Source organism: Pholcus phalangioides, unplaced genomic scaffold (assembly GCF_987345545.1).
Source record: "Pholcus phalangioides strain wild (caught in Gottingen) unplaced genomic scaffold, Ppha-v1.0 ptg000005l_1, whole genome shotgun sequence".
In the NCBI taxonomy this organism is placed as follows: domain Eukaryota; kingdom Metazoa; phylum Arthropoda; class Arachnida; order Araneae; family Pholcidae; genus Pholcus; species Pholcus phalangioides.
The window spans coordinates 4,180,519-4,192,900 of record NW_028301598.1 but is presented as its reverse complement, the minus strand read 5'-3'; the positions used below and the strand labels follow the sequence as shown (position 1 = coordinate 4,192,900).

General features: G+C 40.4%; 1 protein-coding gene across 2 annotated transcripts in view; it reads left to right on the top strand.

Moving 5' to 3' along the window:
- LOC149085754 (protein SSUH2 homolog) overlaps positions 1–12,382 on the top strand; it is a 61,520-nt gene that overhangs the window by 13,314 nt on the left and 35,824 nt on the right. The window contains exons 1-2 of one of the 2 annotated variants that reach the window (XM_089232151.1): positions 2,568–2,823; positions 11,108–11,212. In XM_089232151.1, the coding sequence (XP_089088277.1) occupies positions 2,649–2,823; positions 11,108–11,212 (280 nt within the window). In that variant the 5' untranslated portion in view covers positions 2,568–2,648. Of the gene's footprint in view, positions 1–2,567; positions 2,824–11,107; positions 11,213–12,382 lie in introns of those variants that run through there. The other variant, XM_089232150.1, reaches the window with a different exon arrangement.

Genomic DNA, 12,382 nt, shown 5'->3' with positions numbered 1-12,382 from the left:
GAGAGATTTCATTAGGAGCTGATACAGATTGTCGATCAAAATCAGCTACAGCAGCATACCACAAGACTGATGGAAGTAATAAGCATTAACTGCAAAACTCTCTTAGGTTGTAAAAAACAACTCGCACCCTATAAGGGTATCAAATGGTGGACGGAGGTGCTCAAACGACAAAAAAAGGCAAGTACGGGCCATCGAGAGAAAACTAAACCGTATGAAGAGAACTGGACAAAATATCCATAACACTATGGCTTCGTTTCGTTTTCAAATAGAGCAGTAATGCAAACCAAATCCAGCTCCTGGAATAGGCTCTGCACGCAAGCTACTACGGTATATGGTATGACCTATATATACAGTATAAGGCAGTATTTCGACCCAAGCGAACGCAGATGCAACTTCCAGTGCAGTCCAGCCACACCAAAAGATATAGCAGAGCAGCATCTGGCAAGCATTTTCCAGAGGTGTGTACATCAATACCGATCCAAAACGAACATCTGAACAGCCCTCTTGCATAGCCACCATTTCAGGAACATGAGGTCTTACGAATAATACAGGGTGATTCAGAAAAGATGGGAAAAGCTTTAAAAGGTGATAGTTCACACCAATAGAAACAACTGTCGTCAAAGAATGCATGGTCTAACATGAAACGCAAACGCTCTAGCGCCTTTCGAAACGGCCGCTCCGCACACGTTAAAACGGCATTACTGTTGAAATTTATCGGGAGAAAAAGAACACTATGAATGCAAATGTTTCAAGAAAGTACTCTTCGAGAGCTGAGGAAGTACCGTATATACTCGTGTATAAGCCGACTCCCCCCCCACCCCCACTTCAGGACCACCAAAACCGCAATAAATTGAAAACCCATGAATAAGCCGACCCCAAAATATCCGTGCATTTTAGAGAAAAAAATTTCTTATATTTTCATGCAAAATGAAATAGCTTGCGGAAATTGACAATAGAAAATGATTCAAACTTTTTAATCCATTTCTTCTCGGTCTCCAAGCTCATCGTAATCCATCAGATCATCATAGGGTGCGGCATCGCCCCTGTGATGGGTACGCTGTCATCGCCATTGTCACTTTCAAAGAGGATATCTGCAGTTCCGTGCATCGCATTGCTAATGCAACACTTTTTGAAGAATCGGATGATAATTTCATTGAAAACAGAATTCCACGCTTCATGTACCCATTAGCACACTAGGCCAATGTCAGGTTTCTTCTAAGCACCACTTTTTCTAGTTTCTTTATCATCAGAACTTCGATCCACAAATTCCTCAAATAGTCTTTGAGAGGCTTGTTGATGCTCACATCTAAAGGCTTTACAATCAACGTTAGCCCATCCTGGTATCAAAGCTAAGCCTCACATTTCTTTGCCTCGGCTTTGACATCGGTTCTGTGTGGTTTGAACATATCCCATACCAATAATGCCGGCTTCTCGAACACTGTTACAAAAATGACTACTGATTGTGGGGGGTCGATATTTTCTCATCAAAAACTGACCCTAGTATAAGCTGACCCCCCACTTGAGGAATGAATTTTTCCACAAAAAAAAACTTGGCTTATACACGAGTATATACGGTATGTAACGAAATGAACGGTCGAAATGATGAGGCTTATATGCACGCTCAAAGACACGTATCATCGCTGACTGAATCGATGTCGTCCATATATTATAGTAATTGGGAATTAATATTAGTAATAATAATCGAGAATTAGTAATAGAGTAATATAATAGTAACATTAATCGGAAGGTATTTTTCTTATGTTCGAATAAATGCCGCTCTTTTTTCGAACGTCGCCGGATGGGAAACGCGAAACACTTTCCTACATCTGGAGTTTCAGGAAGGAGTTTCAGGAAAACAAACATTTTGTTTGTTTCCAGTGATGAAAATCATCAATATCATTTACGTTTCTCATTCCTGCTATCAATTTTTTTCCCTTCCCCATGTTCCAATACCTAGTTATATACAATATATATATATGTGTGTGTGTATAATTTCATTTTTCTTGTTAGCATTTTTTGGCAACTTTCATTTATGATGGATGCAAAAGCAAGTAAGAGGCACAAAAAAAGTGTGATTTTTTTCTTGTTTTCTTTCCCCTCGTGTGTCTTGATGTGGTTCTATTAATAGATAAGAGTCTCCCGTTCATCATTCAAAAGCCTTGGAAAATGAGAAAAAATAAAAAGAGTTCATTTCTTACTGCTATCTTCCAGCGGGAAGATTTCTCCTTCATTTCATAAGTAGTGTGGGAAAGAGACGAAAAGCTTTTTTTCCAGTTGGAGCTGGTCTTATAAATATCATCTACTCGTATTGGCTTTCTTCATGTCGCGTATCTATCGTCAAATGCTCTGAAGTTTTAACTTCGAATACGTGAATTTTGCCTCTTTTTCTTTTTTTTTTTTATTTCTTAGCGTGCTTACCTTCATCAATACCAATCACCTTTTTCTCTCCCTTCCGTGAAGTACACGAAACGTAAAACCAGCTCTGCACCCATTTATGCGGTAAATGGTGGAAATGATCGGGTTGCTCCTTGCATCGTGATACGCGTTTGGTGCGACGCACTGCAATTAATTTGAAGTGATCACCACGTGATAGGCCGATCTAGATCCGTGTGATAGGTGACTTTTTTTGCCCCGGCCATACACCCGTTATGGCCGAGCCGGTAGTTGTGATGGATACGATATCTGTGGCGGAGCCCGTCCAGATGGACACCATCAGCGTCGGCGGCATGAGCCGACGTTCGTCCAGTATTAGGGACGTTCATAGGAGGCAGAGTAGCTCAAGGTTCACTGGATCGTACAAGCGGCAGTTCAGCGGCAGGGGTGGTGAGTATCGTACTTATTTGTATTCTTGGGATAAACGAGACTTTCTGTTTTCTTCAGTACGTGAAATTAGGGTTGCTCTTCGCGTGTAAGAGACTTTATGTGGAATTTTGTCCCCTCAAAAAAGTGTACTCGTACAAAAGTATTTTCATGTGTTACGAGTTGACATTCAGCATATAATAATTAGTGGAACCAAAGGAATCATTAATGGCTGTATTCAAATATGGGTTCGACTATGTATGATTAATGTAGCACTATGTAGTAACTAGTAACTAACTTCACAAGTTTTCGAAACCGAGTAGTCTACGCACGTTCCAGCTCTGATTGAATATGTAGCTGGAAAAAATTCTTTGCAAGCGGCGAGTGAGTTCTAATAGTTCAGTAAGTAAAAATAATTTTTATTTACTGAAATTCCAGATAAGCCGGTATATAGATAATCTCGCGCATACTTCATTGCAGCGTCACCGATCTATGTCGATGATAGCATCTGTCGAGATGTAGACATCCGTGAAAGTTTGTTGGCTATTTTACGCTAATCAAGTTTCAATTCATGTGACTTTCCGTGCGTTCCGATAATCAGAAATTATTGAATCGGGGTTTTAACCTTCGGTGTTACACGTACCGATTTCCAAAATAATATTCAGTTTATAGTAAATAAATTTTTTTCTTCTCCAAGCTCACGGGGCCTGAGGCCTGCTGAAGATCAGAGCCCAGGGGCCCAGCTGCAGTATTTGGGGCCCATGGACAGTGCAGGATAGTGCTGGCTCGGTTCGGTGATTGGGTACATTGGATGGGACCCCCTGTGCGTCTGTGACTGGTGAAAACTACGTGCACCTGCTCTCAATTGGGTGAGGAATTATTGCTTGCCTTAAGGCAGTGGTTCTCAAACTTTTTTGCCCCCGCCCTCCCTATTCATCGTTTTTCGCCCCGGCCCTCCCTATTCATCGTTTTTCGCCCCGGCTCTTCAGAAAGGAACTAGGGATTTTTCAGAATAGTTCAGAACAGGACTATGTACAGCCTATTTCTAAGTATTCAACACAGGCACGCATCAGTATCACCATCTCACAGTGCCTTTTTTGAAAAAGGTTGGCGACGCACACTCTCTTTTAAAGGGTTGTTAATTTTTAACGCCACTACACGCTACTCTGACGTGACCTGGAAGTGATTCCAGGTCACGAGTTCAGAGTAGGGTGTAGCGGTCTTTAAATGCATGAAGCCAGTCTCCATCCCTGTTTTGCTTTCATTCTAACAGGTTCGGACTCTTCTAATAGCATGAGGTGTCACCACACAAATATAGGGGCGCGGTAGCCCGGTCGATAAGATGCTCGCCTAAAGTACCAAAGGATGTTTAGAGGTGTCGCGAGTTCGATACCCAGTTCGTCCTTGTCAGAAAACTTTCCTGACACAGGGGTACAACAAAAAACGGCGACTTGACCGCAGCAAAAATTGCTACCGCAGGGAGTTCCGCATCGAGGGGTTAGCGCACCAACCCCTCGACGAGTATAAAAAACAAGCCTGCCGTTCGGAATCGGCAATAAATTGTAGGTCCCGGTCTAATTAGCCCTCGTGTGCAGAAAATGACCGTGGTGCGACAAAAATGATCAAATGATCAAACCACACAAATATTCAGCTATCCTGTGATAGAGCAGCGAATTTGAGGTGATAGGTGATGACTCTGCCATCTAAATGACTCGGAGTCGCCCTTAAGAATGTGCAGGTGTGCTCGCACTAGACGACGTACAAATATTTCGAACCATCTGCATCCCGATGTCGCAAGGCAGACATAAATTTGTAAATACGTTTAGTTGTCAATAATTCGATCTGGGTAATTGCGGGACCAGGCATCACCTCCTAGAGATAGAGGGCCTCTGCACTGTTTGCCATAAACGTCATTCAGACTACCTAGCAAGTTTGCCACATTTTGAAACACAGCATCTTATTTCGTTTCTTCTTATTTTGGCGTAGAATCTTCCTGATTGCTCACAAATACCGCGTAGTGATTGGATGTGGGGCATAGAAATCGCCAATTCTGAACCCGATCATTTCTTTTCCACACAACGATGATACTGGCACGAGCAGGGAATTTTTTTCCCCTGAATATTCTGAGGGAAAATGGACTGTTTACTGACGTCACAAGCTGAGTGCGGAGGCCTATCTCTTGGAGGTTCTGGGCCAGGTCGCTGTGGGGAGGGAATTCTGGAATTATTTCTGGCCGGGCCGCCTGCTGGGCTTGACCCGAGCTGGGGATGATGCTGCAGAAGGGGGGGGGGGCAAGAACCCAAGCACCAGGCTCCGTGCCTGCAGCTAGGACTTAAAGAATCGAGGGGGGGGGGGGTGTCGGGAGGGAGCGCTCCGACCGGGCACCTCGATCTTTCCCAGCATGGTCCAACCCACACGGGTAAAGGGCTAACATCCCGAAAGGGCAGAGCTCGGGCCTTGTCTGGTGCGAGGGGTGCGGTCGCGCTAGTTCCCGCGTTTTGGGGGAGGGGGGGAGCAAAACGCGGAATTTATGAAAGAAATTTTTTCTTTCATAAATTCTGAATTTACACCAATTCTGGAATCGTTTCTGTAATAAATTCTGAATTTTTATCAATTCCGAAAACAATTCTAAACTTTCACCAAATTATTGTTTTTGGAATTCGGAATTTTCATCGATTCTGGGAGTATTTCTTTTATTAATTCTGAATTTCCACCAATTCTGGAATCCCTTTTTTTAAAAATAAATTCTGAATTTTTATCATTTTTTTAATCCTGAATTTTCATTTTTTGAAATTCTGAGTTATCGTCGTATTTTGAATTTGAATCATATTTTCAATTTGAATTTCCATCATATTTTCAATTTGAATTTTCGTCATATTTTCAATTTGAATTTTCATCATATTTTCAATTTTCATCATATTTTCAATTTTCATCATATTTTCAATTTTCATCATATTTTCAATTTTCATCATATTTTCAATTTTCATCATATTTTCAATTTTCATCATATTTTCAATTTTCATCATATTTTCAATTTTCATCATATTTTCAATTTTCATCATATTTTCAATTTTCATCAATTCTGGAATCATTTCTTTCATTCATTTTGAATCTTATGTTGTAGAAATTTCTGGATACCGACTCCCCTCTCCCACAGAAAACATATAAAATCTTGGCTGAGGAGACTCGCCTCTGGTAACGGCAGCCTTGAAATGATTATGAATCTTAACCGAATCGAGCACATGCCATGAATTGCATCCTGAAAGAAACTAGACACATCGAAAGACGTGTCGAGTTTCTTCCACAACAGAATTTTTGACAGCTCTAAAAGATGCATGGTGCCGATTATCCCAGAATTACTCCGCAAGCTCGCGAGGACCATGCATGCCTCGTCGTATTTCTGCAGTTCTGTCTTCAACCTGTCTGATTCATGAGGCATTTCAATGTGGAATTCGGTTCGAGCTTGAATTTGTATCATTGGATTTCAATGATGTGTTATATCGGCATCAATTTGTAGATACTTTTTTCCACCTCTCAGAGGTCCATACGGCCCATCAGGCAGGGCTGGAACTAGGATTTTTGCCGCCGCCCCCCACAATTTTAAAATTCGATGATTTTGTAACGAAGTTCTTTGTTCCCATCTAAAACTGCCGCCCCCTAAATTTTTGTTTCAGAGCAGTTCCCCCCCCCCTCCATCCCCAGTTCCTTCACTGGCTTCAGATGCCCGTCGTAATTGATTGTGGACGAGGTTACTGACTTCTTTCTGGAATACCTATACAAATTCTTCTTTTTTTTTTCATCAGAGCGTGGGACCTCTTTTTTGTGTGTGTGTGTGTGTTTTGCCGATTAGATGGAAAAGAATGAGACCGGAGAATAGTAGATGAACGAATTGGCTTTCTTTCAGAAAATCGTAATATGTGTGTATACAGTGTATATGAGAAAACGAGGGGAGAGAGAGATATAGGGAGAAACTGATTTGCACTTTTGCCAGCGAGGGAGTTTTTTTCTTGAATATAACTGGCTGTTCGCGTCTTTCTCCGGAATGCCATTTTTCGAAGTTGGAGCATACCCCCTTGTCTAATTCATTCTCAATAAGATATCATCAAAGGTTATTCGATCTGTTTTTTGAATGAAGCTTCACCGAAAATATCCATTCGTTTTTTTCCTTCCCAGGAGAAGGAAGCAGCATCTCTCTCACTATGTTTTTGGTTGCTGTAATTTGCACTCCGTGATAGCGATTGAAGCCCCTTTATAAATAGAAAGCTTACATCAGTGACATCGTTGTAATATCATAGGTCTTACCTTACAGTAGGGTTTCTCAACCTAGATCCGAGATGATGGCATAGGTTGTCTGCGGGCAGACTTGATACTTTAATTATAATTGAATGAAAAAATTATTCAATAGTGAATCTGATGTCAATAATAGTACTTTATTGGACCCTCATACACTTCGGAAGACCCTATTTCATCGAGAAAAAGTACAGGAAATTGCAGTCCTATGTACAGAATATCGCCAATTGGGGCAAAAACATAAAATTATCAATTATTGCTGAAATTACTGTAGTTAATGGCTATTACAAATCACTACAAAAAGAAAAATTGTCTCGTAAAAAATGTTTCTCAAAAAATGTTGAAACCTGGTGATAACATTTCATTGAGGAAAAACACGAAAAATTGTGATCTTTTGAATGTGGAAAAATGCAGGACATCGCGAATAGTCCCCAAAAAAAGTTACACAAGTCGGCAAAATCGCAAATTATTGCTAAAAGTGCTGAAAAATATGTTATTGGAAATCGTAGTAAATTTCAGTTGGAATGCAGTTCCCGGAAAAAAATAGTGAATATGATAAATATGACATGAATATTTATATTGTAATCATAGTTCTGATAACATTGCTGAAAAATATAAAGCTATGAAATTTATCTACATTCAAAATTTTAGTAAAGCTAACAGATTAAAATGAGCTTCGTTGAACAAACGAGACAATTGTATAAAAAAAGTCGGTCCAAGAAAAAAAAAATGCAGGATTGTTCCGTAAAATACGGGTAATAAAGTCATACTACTCATAGTGGTCCGTCGAAAATTTTCATATATTTTACTGGTCCTTTGGAACGAAAAGGTTGAGAAATAGTAGCCTACTCATAGTACCATCTTGTTGTACAGTGGACCATGCTTAACATATTGGTAACGGTATGCTGCGAAACGAATCGGTCAATTTTCCCTCACATTTCCGGTGTACAACAGAACTCCAATACTTTCGACTTGGATATATCACGCCAGCATCGTATTATGCCCTCCAATTTTTATTTTATCGAATTGGTAAAAATCATTTTTACATAGACACCCTGTTATTTTACGGTTAGGTTATAACACGAGGTAAACCATACCTCCTACCGGGGCCGCACCTGAATACTTTGTCAGCCGGGGAAAGCAAGCATTTTGACGCTCCCTTCCTCCGTGTAGTGCAGAAGGAACAGTTAAAGGATGAATTTGGCGCTCCCTCTAACCCATAGTTTCCCAAACTTTTCGTTCCATCGCCCCCTTCTTCAGAAAATTTTTTCTCTCATCGCCCCCCAACTCAACCGAACCCATAGGATCCTATGTTAAATCCGTAACTTCTATCGCCCCCCCCCCTGAACCATTCCATCGCCCACTTTGGGAAACACTGCTCTAACCCAGCGCCCGGGGCACCAGGACCATCTGCTCCCCCTAATTTCGGCCATGCCTCCAACCGCGTTTATAGTCTTCTGTGTTTCAGAAATGAAAAAACAAGTATTTTTTGTACATCTTCCTTTATTGTCAGGCAAGTAAAAAACGCCCTGCTCCGTTTCTCATTTTGGACGTTTTTGTTCTTTGTCTTGTTTTTGTACTGCCGAATTTTTCTCGCCTCGCATTGGCACCTTTCCCTCTTGTAGTTTTTCATGGTATGGTCTTACCAATACCGAACTATCTCTAGTGTGGTATGGGTATTGTCCGAAACCTACGGTAGTAGCACCCAAGAGCACTGCACATCAACAATGCTTCCTATAGGTACTGTATTACTCTCTGCTTTACGCTGTATATTGGGGCCGCTCACAATCGTCAGCTTGTCACAATTATGATGTTAATTACTGTCCAAGACCATTGTGAGGGAGAGCCTCTCGTGATTTGAAACATCCCCACTATAAGGTATTGCCTAATATGTGAAAGAATGTCTGCGTATTTAACCGTGATTTTTTTGAACAATGACAAATGTTTGTATTTTTCTGTTCATAGATACGTGGATTCATTGCATATACCTTTATTACTTTAAGGCCATCGATTAAACTAATGAGGGACAGAGGCGTACGCAGAGTGCCCCACCCTCCGAGCCGACCAAAAATTAGAAGAAAAAAAATCATATTTCTCTGAAAGAAATGAAACATCGAAAGAAAATACCCTTAATATGCTATATTAACTAATTTCTATTAATTTAAATGTTTTAGAAGGCTGGTAACAATCAAAATTTCTGGAAAAGAAAATTTTTGTGCCCCTCCCCGCCAAGCATTTTGTCCCCCCTCCGAAGGTTGATCCTGTATACGCCCCTGATTGGGGGTAAAATAGCAGGAGCAGGACACTTTATTTTTTGTCTTTTCCAATAAGATTTGCCTTTATACACGTCGTTGGTCTCTTATTCTAGTGAATTCGTGTCTGTATGATAAAATTAAAATTTGACGGTTATTGTATTATAAGGATGGTGATAGTCACCTTCGCTTAATGTGAGTAAACTCTGATTCTTAACAATACTTGTGAATCAAACCATCGATACGTTTTTGCATCTTATGTTGGAAGTGTTTTGCCGCATACAAACGCTGCGCAACTTGAATTTTCTTATGCTTGTTATGGAAGAAGACGAATTTATGTAAATTAAGTGTGTTTTTTGAAGGGATTAAATTGCTCTCAGCAATATACCATATATACTCTTGTATAAGCCGACTCGCATATAAGCCGACCCCCCCCCCCCACACTTCAGGACGACCAAAACCGCAATAAATTGAAAACCCGTGTATAAGCCGACCCCCAAAAAATCCGTGCATTTTAGAGAAAAAAAATTCTTATATTTTCATGCAAAATGAATATCTCACGGAAATTTACAATAGAAAATGATTCTCAAACTTTTTAATCCGTTTCTTCTGAGTCTACAAGCTCATCGTAATCCATCAGATCATCATGGGGGTGCGGCATCTTCGTTTTAATCCTCATCTGGGCTGTCATCTCCATTGTCACTTTCAAAGAGGATATCATCTTCAGTTCCGTCCATCGCATTGCTCATGCAACACTTTTTGAAGGATCGGATGATAATTTCGGTGGGAACAGAATTCCACGCCGCATGTATCCATTGGCACACTAAGCCAATGTCAGGTTTCTTCAAGGCACCACTATTTTGTAGTTTCTTTATCATCGGAACTCATCCATTCGATCCGCAAATTACTCAAATAGGCTTTGAGAGGCTTGTTCATGCTCACATCTAAAGGCTGTACAACCGACGTTAGCCCACCTGGTATTAAAGCCAATGATATTTTCTTTGCCTCGGCTTTGACATTATTGGTTCTGTGGGGTTTGAACATATCTCATACCAATAATGCCGCCTACAAAAATGACTACTGATTGCAGGGGTCGATATCTTGTCATCAAAAACTGACCCGAGTATAGAGTATAAGCCGACCCCCCCCCCCCCCCCCCACTTGAGGAACGAATTTTTCCACAAAAATCTCAGCTTATACACGAGTATATACGGTAGTTCATGATGAAGAGTTTGTGATCCTGATCCTTGGTCGGTATTTGTTATGCGAATTAACTCTGTATTTTTCCGTCAACTTTTTTAAATGATTTTTATTTCGCACAATTCGGCAATTTCATAGCGATTCAAGCTTTATGAGTCTATGGACATAAGAATCAGGTGGCGTTACACACAATTCGATTCTTCGACAATTTGCAGCAACTTTTACGTATCATAAATGTAAGCTGTTCTGTAAGTATTTATGACAAGACTATTACATGAGAGAGACCGTTTGTAGTCATCAAGTAATCTTCTGGTAGTGGTTTCATTATATTTCGAGAAAAATTTAACCATTCGTGAGACGTAATAAGTGTCATTGGCTGCGAATAGTTTCAATACCATTTCACCCGTGACTTTTCCACCAACTTTGAATGTCATGAATGTCACTCTAGATGGCTTACTTTCATGTATTATTATGGGATCGTCAATCGAGCTCGATTAACTTGAACGGAAAATTTTCTTATTCCATAATGTCGATTCTAAAACTGCTAAGTTTGTCTGTCTTTTCAGTTACGCCGCCGCCTGATGCTGTAGATGACGAGCCGGAACCTTCCGCGCCTCCTTTAGACCTGATGGATAAGGTTCAAGGTTACGAAGGTGCCTCTTTCGAGTGTGGTAAGTTGGGAGTTGAAAGTTAATTTCATTTCGTCTTTCAGTATTCACGTATGCCAAGAAATTAATGGACATGAAATGACGTCCGTGTATTTAGTGGTTCTACGTCAAAACATCGCTTATTAAAACATGGCTGGGGAAAAAAAAATAGAACGGGTATTGGTACTTCGGAATAGCACATTTTGGAGATTGCATAATGCGCTGTCAATTTTCATATTTTATCAGTCGACTATTTTCGACATCGCCAAACGGTGTTATTAAGTTACTAATAGCAGTAGACAGATGATGCGATTTCGCTTTTATTTTGTCATGACGGCACGCTGATACGCAGCTGATCCGCCACTCCACGCAGCAAGTCCATCGTGACCCCGCACGCTCCGAGTCGCCCACAATGTCTGGACGCTAGCTATCGGCTTTGAGTAGAAATTACCCTAAACTTTTGGCGGCGTGTCAGCATTGAGCAAACCACACTTACAGTGAAAACACATTTACAGTATCTTGAACCACATTTCCGCGAGTTGGGCGAGATCTGCGCCAACTCGAAAATGGTCGACGGCATACCTTCGAATAAGAATCTTTACTTCTATTCTAACATCTCAGAAAAAAATCTGAAGATAAGACTCAGTGGTATATAATCCGCACTAAGGAGTCGCTATGTTTTTAACGCATAATTCGCTGATTATGCGCAGGAAAATACGGCAAATTTTAGATTTTTGAGCGATGTTTTGACGCGATACCGTATTTCAGTGTTTTTCAGCCTTTCTTATCTCGCGCACTTAGATTGAGCTTCTAAAGGTACAATTTTAATGATTCACTTACTAAGACAAAATAATTTATTGCTACTTGTAATAAAAGGCAATTAGCATTCCTGAAACAAAACTTAAATTTTACTTATGAAATCGTGTTTGGTTTTCTTTAGAAAGAATTTAGACAATTTCTTTTGAAAATTTTCGCTGTACACCTACGATCCTCTCATTGCACACCAGTGTGCCACGGTAAAGTGGTTGAAAATCCCTGCTGTATTTAGTTTTGAGTTCGATATCCTTCAAAAAATCCATCTATTATTATTGTACTCAATGAATGATAGTTTTGTTGCTCATGACAATATGCGTATTAGATGCCAGAGGTTTTTATTTCAGACTCCGTGAAAAAATAGTAGTCTTTTTGCCACCA